This window comes from Tachyglossus aculeatus, chromosome X4 (genome assembly GCF_015852505.1).
Source record: "Tachyglossus aculeatus isolate mTacAcu1 chromosome X4, mTacAcu1.pri, whole genome shotgun sequence".
Lineage (NCBI taxonomy): Eukaryota > Metazoa > Chordata > Mammalia > Monotremata > Tachyglossidae > Tachyglossus > Tachyglossus aculeatus.
Window position 1 is genome coordinate 10830267 of NC_052098.1, and position 14858 is coordinate 10845124.

General features: G+C 42.1%; 1 protein-coding gene across 1 annotated transcript in view; it reads left to right on the forward strand.

The window, feature by feature from the left end:
• The window catches only part of ALDH1A1 (aldehyde dehydrogenase 1 family member A1), a 73377-nt gene that overhangs the window by 15149 nt on the left and 43370 nt on the right, over positions 1–14858 (forward strand). Inside the window, exon 2 of the mRNA XM_038769692.1 lies at positions 5356–5460. Within this exon, the coding sequence (XP_038625620.1) occupies positions 5356–5460 (105 nt within the window). The remainder of the gene's footprint in view (positions 1–5355; positions 5461–14858) is intronic.

The window sequence follows — 14858 nt, forward strand, 5'->3', positions numbered from 1 at the left end:
TAGATGTCTGCCCAGATCATGAACCCAGATGTACATAAGTATTGTAAAGTCTACATCCCTGGAAAGGGGTCTAGCAAGGAAGAGAAGCCTAACGTATATTCAGAATATAGTGCAGATAAATTAGAGCAGCAAATTATCCCAATCCCAACACCTAAAAGAAAATGAGACGGAGCTAAAGAAAATCAGGCAGCAGGCATAAAGCAATCTTTGTAAACTTCACCTTTCATTTTGTCAGATTTGCAGGGGAAATGTGTTTTAAGGAAAAAGCTGCCCCTCATCTCCCCATTGTTACTCTTCCCTTTCTTTTCTTTCTCTCTCCTCACTCAGTCCCCAACCCTCCAAGGGGAGTCTGTTTCCGGTCACTTGAATCAAATGAGAGTGGACTTCCAAAGACAGACCAAACTCAACCACACAGATTTGTGGCTTTTAATTTGAACACACTCAGTGTTTGAATGTTGACTTGGAAATGATCTGGCAGCCCCTTGTCAGTCTAGTGTGAAGGATACTGAAAGGTGTACAATCAGGGCAGTCATATCTCCAGTCAGAAGTTCACCATTGGTATACTTTACATCTTTCACCACTTACTTTTTGAAGGTCGCTTAATTGTCTCATTAAATCCTCCACCAAATCATTAAAGATTTCAACTGTGCCAATTTTAGGCAAGCTTAGCCTGCATTTGTCTCCTGTCATTCCTTAAAGCGTATCAATGGAATAAATCAACAATTTGGCTTCTCTATATTCTACTTAGTTCACACAGGTAGTAGTAGTAATGGTATTCATTGAACACCCACTTGGTGCAATGCACTATACTAAGTACTTGGGAAAATACAACACAAAGAAGTGACATATTTTCTGACCATAAGGAGCTTATACTCTAATGGAGGAGACAGACATAACAAATATTGACCAGGCTTATCTGCCTGATGATCTTGGGCAAGTCACTTAACTTTTCTGTGCCTCAATTTCCACATCTGTAAAATTGGGATTAAATCCTACTAAAACTGTGAGCCCCATTTGGGACAGGGATGTCCAACCTGATTATCTCGTATCTACCCCAGTGTTTTGTACAATGCTAGCCATATAAGTGCTTAACAAATACCATAAAAAAGATAACTAATTGAACAAGCATATATACAACAGTGCTTAGGACAGATGAAGGAAGTCCCTAAATGCTAAGGATGGTTTATGGGTTAATATGACAGGATGCTGGGAATTCATCAGGGAAAATTTGCTGGAGGAAGTGAGATTTTAGGACGACTTTGTATGTGGAGATTGCTGTGGTCTATTGGACTTGGAGGGGAAGGAATTCCAAGCCAAGGCTAAAAATTCAGGAAGGGGATGGAGGTGGGAGAATTGAGAGGTATAGGTAGAAGGTCAACTTGGGTGAAACAAATAGAGCAAACTGGGGAAGAGCAGGTAAAAAGCAGATAGGTGAGATGGGGTGAATTATTGTATGGTCTTGAAGCCAAGGATGAGGAGTTTTTGTTTGATGTTGAGAGACCCAGGAAGCCAGCAGAGGTTTTTGAGGAGAGAAGAGATGTGGGCCTATTATGAAACCATCAATACCAATCACGTTTTTGGGTGTCTACTTTGTGCAATGCATAAAGTAACCAGATTCTTTTAAGTCCAGGATGGGGCAGTGAAGAGTGTTATAAGAGTTGGAGGTCACAGAAGATGGTAGTAATTGTCCAAGTGTGTGAGGGAGTGGTAAGGTGCATGAAGAGGAGGAGTAAGGAAAGAGAAAATAGAAGCACAGCCCTGAGAGAGAGAAGGTAGAGAGTCACAAAACAATGAAACTCCTGCCATGTTTTTACCATATCCATTTACCCATTGACCTTACTCTATCAACACTTTTTCCCTTCCTATAAGCCACTGTCTTGCTCTAGTATCTCTGGAACCAGCTTGTTGCACTTCTAAGACAGCTGGTTTGGTTTGGGGTCTTACCTACCAAAACACAGGACAGAGCATTAATGGAAATTACAAGAATTTAATTTATTCATTCATTCAATCGTATTTAGTGAGTGCTTAATGTGTGCAGAGCACTGTACTAAGTGCTTGGAAAGTACAATTCAGCAACAAATAGAGACAATCTCTACCCAACAATGGGCTCACCGTCTAGATGTATAATTAGAGAGAAAACATGAACAGCAAGAAAGAAGTTCTTTGAGGGCAGGGGACATTTCTGCCAACTCTGTTATACTGTACTCTCCCAAGTGCTTAATACAGGGCCCTGCACACAGTTACCACTTAATAAATAACACTGATTGATTGATTGATTGATAGACTTTAAGCTCGTTATGGGCAGAGAATGTGTCTAATTCTGTTGCATCGTACCCTTCCAAGTGTTTAGTAAAATACACTGCACATAGTAAGTGCTCAATAAATACCACTGATTGATTGATAAAGAGCAACAGCATAAATCATAGGAAAATGTCCATGGTTGTACATTTATGTAGATAAGAGCAGAAGAGGCAATTGTGGATCATGCACAAGGACAGCAGGGGGATTAGTCAGGAAAGATTTCCTAGAAGGTAGTTTGTAGTATGCCTTACACAGGGCTTACATTGGAAATCAAAGAGAAACAATGCCAAAGAACCCAGAATTAAATCCTTTAAATCTAAATCCTTTCAGAATGGCCACTTTTCCACTAATCCAGCATTTTGGTTTTTCAACAAATTTTGAGCCAATGCACCATCTTCAATACCCGCTGGGGAATCTGTATTTTGCCCAACCAGAATATGACTGAAAGAATGGCAGAGATGAAAGAATGAGAATGACAAATAATAATAAAATAATAATATGCATCATTCTTGACAGGAAACAACTTCATCATCATTATCATCCTCATCACCATCATCATTTTGTTCCCTCAAGATGGCACTTCCTGATTAGATTGCTATTTTGTAAATAAATCTCAATCCTAAATAATAATATATACATGTATATATTATTATTATTATTTAGAAGCAGTGTGGCTCAGTGTGGCTCAGTGGAAAGAGCATGGGCTTGGGAGTCAGAAGTCATGGGTTCTAATCTCGGTTCCACCACTTGTCAGCTGTGTGACTTTGGGCAAGTCACTTAACTTCTCTGTGCCTCAGTTACCTCATCTGTAAAATGAGGATTAAGACTGTGAGCCCCATGTGGAACAATCTGATTACCTTGTATCCCCCACCCCCAGCACTTAGAACAGTGCTTGGCACATAGTAAGCACTTAATAAATACCATTATTATAGAGAAGCAGTGTGGCTCAGTGGAAAGAGCCTGGGATGGGAGTCAGAGGTCATGGGTTCTAATCCCGGCTCTGCCACTTGTCAGCTGTGTGACCTTGGGCAAGTCACTTCACTTCTCTGTGCCTCAGTTCCCTCATCTGTAAAATGGGCATTAAGACTGTGAGCCCCACGTGGGAAAATCTGATTACCTTGTATCCCCCCACCACTTAGAACAGTGCTTTGCACATAGTAAGTGTTTAACAAATACCATTATTAATTAATTAATAATAATGTTGGTACTCATTTAGTGTTTACTATGTCAAGCACTGTTCTAAGAACTGGGGTAGATACGAGTTAATCAGGTTGGATGCAGTTCCTGCCTCAAATGGGACTCACAGTCTAAGTAGGAGAGAATGGGACTTAATCCCCAGTTTACAGATGAGGCAACTGGGGCCCAGAGAAGTTAAGTGACTTTCCAAAAGTCACACAGAAGACATATGGCAGCACCAGGGTTAGAACCCAGGTCCTCTGACTCCCAAGCCCACACTCTTTCCACGAGGCCAAATTGCTTCCCTCTTGGTAGTCTATATTTGCCCCACTTTGCTTTTGAAATTTCTGGTTAACTAATCCTGTTGACTGTACTAAAAGTAGCCACTGTTTTTTTGTATAAAATTGCATGAGATTGTAACAAACCCAGTAGTAAGAGTAATACCATATTTGTGGTAATACAGTGTCCTTTGTTTGTTGATCTGTGCAGATTTGAGTAGTCTTTCTGGAACTACATACCACTAGGTTCATCTTTGGCTTCGAATGTAAAGGTTCTGCTGTTGACAGACATGTGGATTTAAGATTAATTTTGGATATGAGGATTTGTTTTGCCCTGCACAGAGTCATTCGGCCTGTCAAAATATCCTCTTAATTTATTCAGTTAGAAAAAACATGTTTTTGGAATAAAGAGCCTCCTATGCCTAAGTCCCAGCTGGATAAAGTCTTGTGGCTAGCTCTAGCAAGTGAGAAAGGAAATTGCTTTCTCTGGCTTGCTTTTGCCCTGTCAACTAAGACTAACATAGTGGCTGTTTGCTATATCCCCTTTGAATAGATAAGAATCTAATTCTTCCAATGTGTATTGTATCCTTGGGAGATGGGGATGTAAAGAATTAGGAGTCATGAATATAATTCCCAGATCCTCCAGGAGGCCTTCCCAGACTGAATCCCCTTTTTCTTCTCCTCCTCCCCGTCCCCCCTGCCCTACCTCCTTCCCCTCCTCAAAACACTTGTATACATTTGTACAGATTTATTACTCTATTTATTTTACTTGTACATATTTACTATTCTATTTATTTAGTTAATGATGTGCATATAGCTTTAATTCAATTTGTTCTGACGATTTTGACACCTGTCTACATGTTTTGTTTTGTTGTCTGTCTCCCCCTTCTAGACTGTGAGCCCATTGTTGGGTAGGGACCATCTCTATATGTTGCAGACTTGTACTTTCCAAGCGCTTAGTACAGTGCTCTGCACACAGTAAGCACTCAATAAATACGATTGAATGAATGATTGAATTTAAATTTGGAGTAGTATCTAAGAATGTGGTGATAAATGGCTGACTGTGTGTGTGTAAAATATAATATATTGTCCTTTGTATTTGAAGAAGACACCCCTAATGGTGAAGTTCACCTATGACCAGGTGTGTGGTGGAAAAGGCTAGTGAGGGATTTCTGGTCCTGGCCACACTGGGCAAACAAAAAGGCTGTTACTAGTTGTGTTGGCCTTTACATTTGTAGTGCTTGGTGCTTCTTTCTCTTTTGTCTCGTCTCTCTTTCCATGTGAAATTTTCATTCAAAGGGAGCCATTCCACTCAATGACAGTGCACCATGCTGTACTCTCTTTAGCAACTGATTCCCAGTTTTCAGATGGGATGCAGCAGTGTCTGAGCCTTTGTTTCTCCGTGTCCATAAATCTTATCTTCAGACTTACTTGGTCATATTCTGCCTTAATTATCCAAATACATTTTGGGTAGAAATAGACTTGGGGTATTTTGAGCTTAATATTTTCTAGGCTAATGATTTTGGCATGGACTCTATTGATAACTACAGATACCAAGAGTTTGAATTATTTTCTGCTGTTTATCTTTATTTCTCAACAGATATTCATTAACAATGAATGGCACAATTCAGTTAGTGGCAAGAAATTCCCAGTCTATAATCCTGCGACTGAAGAAAAAATCTGCGAGGTAGAAGAAGGAGATAAGGTAAGTCGCCTAATGTGAGGGGAGATGTGGAAGTTTATTTTTTCCATGTACTCATTCAGTGGTTCATAACCCCTGTTAAACTGAGATAAACAGTTAACAGCTCAACATGTTAAATCAGCCTTGGGAGGAGGGAAAATAATACTTTTCTATCACAGTAAAAAGTTTTGTTTTCCTGCACCTTAATACTTGAAAAGTTCTAGAAATGGGCATCTTTATGGATCCCCATACTTGGGCAAACTTAACTGGTTGATCTATTGATAGTGAAGGAGTTTACAGTGTTTGAATCCTCTCTGGGAGTATGCAGGTAAGGACACCTTCCTAAAAGAAATTGACAAATGCTTAGGAAGATTTCCAAACGGGACACCTCCCCTCACCTTCACCCCTGAAATAATTTGGCATTGGCAACTGGATTTATTGAGGTATATCACATATTTGAAAGAAATAATGAATGGGAGTGACAAACAGTGTCTCTGCTGCCCCCTCACTGTGCATTTAACTCTGAAGTTGATTTCATTATTTAGTCCTTGTGAAGATCTAAATCGGGTGTTTAACTTCCAGCTTGTAAGAGTCATAGAGTTCAGGCAAATTGAATCTGCAGAAAGTATACTTTAGGATATTGGAAATATTAGAAATAATGGCTTCATTTAATGTTCTTTCAGACCAAAGTGAAACCTTGATATAGAGAGAGTGCATACAAGTCCTCAAAAATGCACTTGGTATAGAGCCTTGACTATATACCTGGCCATGTATTAAATAAGGATTTTGTTTTCTCTCACTCTGAAGTTCCTTTTATAAGCCATACTTGTTATATCAAGATTTCACCTTTACAGGAATGAAAATGTTAAATTTGCAAGTAAAAAGGTCCATAGCATGAAAAGAATGAATTTCCAGTGCAAAATTGGCTACTCCTGCAATATTTTCAGGTTGAAGATAAAGAACGTTTCTACAAAGATTTAGACAGATGCATCGCGGGAGTACCAACATTGGAGAAAGTAATTATTATGGGTGATTTTAACACTAGAATTGATAGTGATGCCCACCTATGGAAGAAAGTTGTCAGACTGCAAGGGATTGGCAAACACAACAGCAATTGCCAAAGAATGCATCAAATACCACCATGTGATGTACGTACGTGAATGCATCCATCATCTAAACAGTGGCATCTCATCCACTATATTGGACTATGGGAGAGAGAACATAAGAATGTATGGAAGCAAGTTCATGATGGGCCATTGCCTGACACGTTCCAATCTCACACTGTTTAGCTACCCAACTGTTGCATCAAAAAATGATGCAGTGAGAGATCTGGATGTGAGTTTTAGAATATGCTTCAGCTCCTGTGGGGAACCCTTCCAACTCAACACAATAGAAGCATCCCCAGAAGTCCAAGAAACAGTCATTCAAGAATTACCCAATGCGGAAGACGATTCCCTAGAGACACACACCCAAGAAGACAAGCAAATGATTGTAAATTGCATCACCAAAACGTCCAGGCATTAGGGACTGATGTTACCTAAAGAAAATTAAGGTAAAGTATCAGCCTTCACCACACCCCAAAATGTATATTGGCAGCACAGAGACAAATGATATCGCAAAAAACTATGTTTTTGCCCAGGTAGTGTAGTGACCAAAAATGCAGCGATAGACAAGGAATTAGAAAACTGACTCGAGAAGGCCAGCACATCTTTTGGGAGACTGTCAAACAGAGTGTGGTGGCAGTGGGGTATCAGGCTCAAGATGAAACTGAAGGTCAACAAAGCTGTAAAGAGTCGATTCAACCTTCTCTACGGCTATGAGATCTGGACCAGACCCAGGCACCACATTCAACTCCTTGAGCAGTTATATCAGTGCAACGTATGGACCATACGCAATAACAAGTGACAATACAGGATCACAAACAAGAAAGTTGTGGAATGAAGCCAGACTTCCAGCATTGACACTATGTTCTCCTGTGCCAGGTGGAACATATGAGAATGGATGACAGCAGGATGCCAAAACAACTGATGTGTGGTGAGATAAATTGAGAAACTGAAAGCAAGGGGGACAGAAGAAACATTTTAAGCACACAGTGAAACAAAGACCCAGGCAGTACTGCATCTCAGCAGAAAAATGGAAGACAATTTCCAGCATGGCTTTCCAGCACAGACCAACAAGTCACCCTGCAATCAAGAAAAGAGCAGCTCTTTTTGAGCAGCAGCTCCATAGGGAGGAAAGGAGGCAACAACAAGTGCTCAATAATGCCACTACAACTACTTTTAGAGAAAACAGAGAGAAACAGAAAGAGAGGGGAGAAGGGGAAGAGCAAGAGAGCACAAGAGGGGAAGAGCAAGAGAGCATGAGAGAGAGAGAGAGAGAGAGAGAGAGAAAGGGAAAGAAGAAGAGATGAGGGAGTGAGATAGGGAGATGGAGAAAGAAATGGAGGCTATTCATCAAACTGCCATCACATTCCCTGCCACAACATCCCAGCTGTACAGGCTCTTGCTGGACTTGTCATTGGAGTTTCCGGTGTGGCTGGAAGCACATCATTCCAGCCAGCCATGATGGTAACTCCCAAGCGATAGTCCAAGAAGGGCCAGTTCAGCCATGGAAGGGGTGGTAACAGTAAAGGCTGCTGTTGCCACTGAAGAGGAGATGAAATGGCTGGAAAGCCTCTCCTCCACTTCTGCTATTGTGTCGCTGCACCACTACCTTGGCTGAGTCCCCCAAGAGGCCATCCTGGCTGTATCTGAAACTAAGAGAGTGTGATTGTATGGCACAGTGCAGGATGCCTGGTCATCTTAGTATAGAAGTCAAAATGAAATCTTCTAAAGGGGGAAGATTGCATGCTCTGGTACATCAGCTACAAGTCAAGGAAGGCATCTACCTTCTGAAACAATCAGAATAAATGACTAGAGGTGTTGCTTCCTACACCCAAATAAATCTTTGGGTATTTGCATGCAGTTAACCTGGAGACACCTCAGCATTTCTAAGTGTCTTTTCCTTGGTATCATCAATAACCCCTGTGCAGGGAAACATGCAAGACAAAAGACACACTTGTAGTGTTTGCAGTCTAATGGGGGAGGCACAAGTGGCCAAATATGCCCTAGGTAAGAGAGTGAAAGCAAAAATTGAAATGATCTAATAGAAAAGTAGCCAATTAAATAACAAACAGGCACATACATGAGTTTGGTAGAGTGTCTGATCAGGTGGCATGATCAGACAGGTGAGAGAGTCTTCAGGGAATGCCTCTTAGAGAAGATGGATTTTTAATGGGGCAGGAATGAGGTTTAGCAGATTTGAAGTGGGGGGAAGAGAATTCTATGCAGGAGGAAAGTCAGAGGAATGAGTCAGAAATGGTTGAATTGAAAATGAGGAGTAGTTAGAAGGGTAGCGTGGAAGGAGGTCAAGTTTATTAGAATGAGGGAAAGAGCTGATGGAAAGCTTGGAACTAGTGGTTAGGAATTTTTACTTTATGTAAGAAGAAATGGTAGCCATTGGAGGTTTTTAAGGAGAAGAGTGATGTGTTCCGGAGTCCACGACAGCCCGGCGAAAATCACTTCCTGTTGCAGTGATTTGCGCTTGGCTTTCCGCATTTGCGGACCTGATGGGTGAGTAAGTCCCTCCCCTCGTCCCACCACCCCACCCTTCCTGGTTTCCAGGGTAGCTTCCCTGTCCTTGCCTCCCAGGTCCCTCCATGCTACTCCCCACTGTTGCTTTTCTTTTTTCTCATTTTTAGTAGGCCTCCCATCCCCAGACTCCCCACCCCAGACACCCCTTCCCTTCCTACCAATAGGTCAGTCCAGCCCCTCTAACTGGCCCAGATAATTCCTTTAATATTTTCTTTTTATATTTAATGTAGTGGACATGACAATGTCCACTGGTTTTACAGCCCCTCCTGTCACTCCGTCCAAAGCCAGGGGTGGGAACTGGGCTGAACTAGGGCAGAATAGAGGAGCTCAGCCAGTGGTGGGGAAGTGTGACTGTGACCTTCTAGACTGTGAGCCCACTGTTGGGTAAGGACCGTCTCTATATGTTTCCGACTTGTGCTTCCCAAGCACTTGGTACAGTGCTCTGCACACAGTAAGCGCTCAGTAAATACGATTGAGTGAATGAATGAATTTTTTACTCTATTTTATTTGTACATATTTATTCTAATTATTTTATTTTGTTAATATATTTTGTTTTGTTCTCTGTCTCCCCCTTCTAGACTGTGAGCCCACTGTTGGGTAGGGACTGTCTCTATATGTTGCCAACTTGGACTTCCCAAGTGCTTAGTACAGTGCTCTGCACACAGTAAGCGCTCAGTAAATACGATTGAATGAATGAATGAATGAAAGTAGGCCTGGAAAGGGGTCATGGGGAGAAGGAAGCATTGGGGGACTTTGAGATGGAGTGGATGAGTTTGTGGTGCTGAGAGGGAGGCAAGGAAAGCCACACTGAAAACCAGGACACCAGGGGGACTGGAGCCAGCTAGGGACTTTGTTTACCATCACAGGAAGAGTATCATCAAAAGTATACTTCATCTGGCAGCACTACAAAAGCCACTGCACTGTTGGTATCTATTAAGTGCTTGGCACTGTACTAAGCGCTTGGGAGAGTACAATACAGCAGAGTTGGTAGGCACATTTCCTGCCCGCTTCCAAAGGCCATTTTAAAAGATGGTACGTGAAGCTGACTGGAAGAAGACTGAAGAGAGGAGAAGCTAGAGGTGGGGAGACCAATAAAGAAGTCTATTACAGTAATCTGGCTGGAAGGTCATGAAAGCTTGAACCAGGGTGGTGAACCAGTCCACCTTCCAGTATGGGTGGACCAGAAACAGTGGATCTGTGAAATAACATCCTAGTAGTTGCTGGAGGTAAATGACAGAGAGGTTTTTAAGTTGACTTCAAGGAAGCAGGCTACTGCGACAAGGATGTCAGTGATGTAGACAACAATGGGAAAATTAGGAGGAGGAGGTTTAGAAAGGAAGAACGATTACATTTATTGAGAGCTTATTATGCAAAGAGGCTTATTCTCAATGCCTGGGAGAGTACAACATCACAGAGTTGGTAGACATGGTGCCTGCCCATAACGAGCTCACAGTCTAGACGGGGAGAGGGACATTAATATATATCAATAAATTACAGATAGGTACATAAGGGCTGTGGGGCTGAGGGAAGGGTGAATAAATAATAATAATGATGATGGTATTTGTTAAGCACTTACTATGTGCGAAGCATGGTTCTAAGCACTGGGGGGATACAAGGTGATCAGGTTGTCCCATGTGGGGCTCACTGTCTTAATCCCCATTTTCCAGATGAGGGAAGTGATGCTCAGAGAAGTGAAGTGGCTTGCCCAAGATCACACAGCTGATAAGTGGCTGAGCCGGGATTCGAACCCATGACCGCTGACTCTCAAGCCCGCGCTCTTTCCACTGAGCCACGCTGCTTCTCTAGTGTGCAAAGGCAACTGCAAGGGCGAGGCAGAAGGGAGTGGGAGAAGGGGAAATGAGGACGTAGTTGGGGAAGGTCTCTCTTGGAGGAGATGTACCTTCAGTAGGGGTTTGAAGGTGGGAGAGTGATCTGTCAGCTACCAAGAGGGAGGGCATTCCAGGCCATAAGCAGGGTGTGGGCAAGAGGTCGCAGGTGAGATAGATGAGATCAAGGTACAGTGAGCAGGTTGGCATTAGAGGAGCAAAGTGTGCAGGCTGGGTTGTATTAATAAATCATGGATGTATGGGAGGAGGGGGCAAGGATTTTCTCATTGATGTAAAGGTGGATGGGCAACCACTGGAGGTTCTTGAGGAGTGGGGAGACATGGACTGAACTTTTTTTAGAAAAATGATCTGGACAGCAGAGTGAAGTATGGACTGGAGTGGAGCGAGACAGGAAGCAGGGAGGTCAGTAAGGAGGCTGATGCAGTAACTGAGGTGAGATAGGATAAGTGCTTGGATTTGCTAGGACTAAGTCTTCAGCATATTGAGTTTAAGGTGTCAGGAGATAATCCAGGGGGGCAATAGACCACAGTAAAGCAGGAGAGAGAACAGGAATGGAGATGGAGATTTGAGAGTCAGCCAAATGGAGGTAGTTGAAACCATGCGAACAGATGAATTCCCCTGGAGAATTACTATAGAACAGAGTAGAAAATCCAGAATTGAGTCTTGCAGGGCACCCATAATTACAAAATCAGGAGGGGACAAAGAATATACAAAGAACATGAGAAGAAGGGATCCGAAAGGTAGGAAGAGAACCAGGAGGATATGGTGTCAGTTTAACCAAGACCAGAAAGTTTCTAGGAGAAAGGAGTAATCAGCAGCGTAGGAGACAGTCAATCAGTAGTATCTTTTGACCAAATACTCTGTTCCAATTCCTGTGCTAAGTGTTTGGAAAAGAACAGTAGAATCACTAGAGAAAATAATAATAGTAGTGACAATAATAATAATGGTACTTGTTAAGCTCTCATATGTGCCATGCACTGTTCTAAACACTGGAGTAGATACAAATTCATCAGGGTGGACATAGTCCCTGTATATGAACTATTTAGTTCAAATACATAGACCCTGTCCCAAATGGGGCTTACACTCTTAATCCTCATTTTACAGATGCAGTAACTGAGGCCCCGAGAAGTTAAGTGACATGCCCAAGGTCCCACCGCAGACATGTGGCAGAGCCGGGATTAGAACCCAGGTCATTCTGACTGCCAGGCCTGTGCTCTATCTACTAAGCCACACTGCCCGCCTTCATGGAAGACAGTCTGTGGGGGAGACAGACATTAAAAGCAATTGCAGATAGAAAGGAAAAAAGGAAGATATGCTCATGAGTTAATTTTGAAGTAATAGAGTAAAATGATATATACTTAAAGTGCTATGGGTGGTTGGGGTATGTAAAAGCTTAAATGCCACAGAAGTGCTGAAGTAGCGCTTGGAAGATAATAACCTGGGGAGATTACAGATTAATCAGGGAAGGCCTCCTGGAAGAGATGTAATTTCAGAAGGGCTTTGAAGAGGAGGAGAGCTGTGGTCTAATGGATTTGCAGGGGGAGGGAGTTCCATGCAGGCATGAGAAAGAAGTCCACAGCGGGAGAGACAAGAACAAGATACATTGAGTAGTTTAGTTTGAGAGTAATAAAGCTGGGGTGTAGTAGGAGAAGAGAATGGATTTGGGGGAGGGAGGGTGGGGAGAGACGACTGAGTGAGTAGGAGCCAGTGTTCAAAAACTTCTTCTTGATGTGGGGAGGAATGGATAACCATTGGAAGTTGGGAGGTGTGCGCAGAATGACTATTAGAAAAATGATTCTGCGGGGGGGGAGAGACTGGAGATCAGTGAGTAGGCTGATTCAGCAGTCAAGATGGGATGTGACAAGCACCTGGACCAGTGTGGCATTGGATGGATCCCCCCGTTCTAGAGTGTGAGCCCATTGTTGGGTAGGGATTATCTCTATTTGTTGCCGAATTGTACTTTCCAAGCGCTTAGTACAGTGCTCTGCACACAGTAAGCGCTCAATAAATATGATTGAATGAATGAATGTATTTGATCAATAAGAACGGGCAGATTCTGGAAATGTTATTAAAGAAAAACAGTATTTGGCAGGCAAGAGGTTAAGGAGGACGAGAACAAATTGCAACCCATTAGAATTAGCCAGGAGATTACTAAAGACTTTGGTGAGCACAGTTTCAGAATGAACAGAGAGAAATCCAAATTGCAGGAGATCAGAAAGAGAATTCTTAGAGGAAGTGGAGGCACAGGAATTGTAGTGGAGAGATGTGGCAGAAGGGTTGGGTTTTTCAGTAGGGAGGAGATTTAGGTGCTTTTATATGCAGAAGGAAGAAGCCATAGGAGAGTGGGAGATTGAAATTACAAGAGGAGAGGAGGAGGAGGAGAGCAACATTTTTTAAGAGGTTTAAGGGGATGGGGGCTAAGGGCAGCTAGCAAGTTGGATTTTGGAAACCAGGCAGTAAATTTCCTTTAGAGAGTCAGCTAGGAAGGAAAAGAATGTGGGTGTAGGGTTCCACATCCTGAAGAGTTGAAGAATCCTGAAGAATCCTGAAGAGTTGAAGGGCATCCCCTAAGTAAATTTGTGTCTGGCCTGTACCTTGCCTAAGTGAGTAAGGACATTGGCGATTAGCGAAAGAGCAGAGATCGGGGCACTGAAGGCTTCGGAATGAAGTTAAAGGTCTGGAAGGGTCAGAGGAGCATATGGACAAAGCTGTCACTGAGGGAGGAATAGGAAGGTGCAATTATAGCATGAGAGGATATATTTATCGCAGCAAAGGTTGGCCTGGTTTCGTATTTCCTCTAGGCATGCTCAGCGGTTTGAAGACAGGAGCGATGTGAACAGACTATGGGGGTAATCCAGGGCTGAAATTTAGCAAGGTTAGAGCACTAGAGAGACAAGAGGATTAGGGAGTCGAGTTTGCTGCAGAAGATAGTGTTGAAAGTGTGGGCCATTGCCCAGGCAAACATTGTATGTGTATTAGACTATGAAGTTAGATGTGGAAGCACAATTGGGAGATACTTTTCAGAACCTGCCAAGAGTTTGGGCCTTCAAAGTGGTGTTTTTTCAGGATAATTTTACTCTTCCCACTATGTTCCAAACCAACTATTTCATTTTGTAGTTATCCACATCTTACACTGATCTTGAATCTACCAAAAGATATATAAATGCATCAAATCTGTCTTATTGCTCTGGGAAACATCCTACAGGGAAAAACACAAAGTCATATGGTAATTTTAGGCATCTAGGAAAGAGAGAGAGAGATGGAGAGAGAGACCAGTCCACTGAGGTTTCATAAGTAATATATTTATTTTCTACACATGATTGAATTTCAGGCTCATCTTGAAATGTATTTGTACGGTACTATAATTGCATAGTGCAGGCTATCAGGAACAGGTCTGATCTAAATACAAAAGTCTCATTTAACATTTTGGGGTATGGTGAGAAATCAGAGAAGAAACCAATTACATAAATTCAAAAATAAAACCAAAGTAATATTTCCTTTCTAATTCACCGCAGAACCTAACAGCTTTTATATAAACTATTCTAGTCTATAGTTTATTATTATTATTTATAAAGTAGCTAGGCTATAGCTAGGCTAATTATGGCTATCAGAATCAGGATTCACCATGAGAAATGTGTTTTTCAATTGAGTCTCCATTCAGTTGTATCTACCCCAGTGCTTAGAACAGTGTTTGGCACATAGTAAGGGCTTAACAAGTACCATTATTATTGCCATTGTTATAAATGGTAAATATATTACCATTGTTCAGTTGAGTACCATTCAGTTTCTGTAATGATAGGTAAGGCAGTGGTTGGCTACCTATAGGGCTTTATATTGGTTCTTTTAGATCCCAGGCAATTGAATCAATCAATGGAATTTATTGAGCACTTACTATATACAGAGCACTGTACTAAGCGCTTGGGAGAGTACAACAGAATTAGCA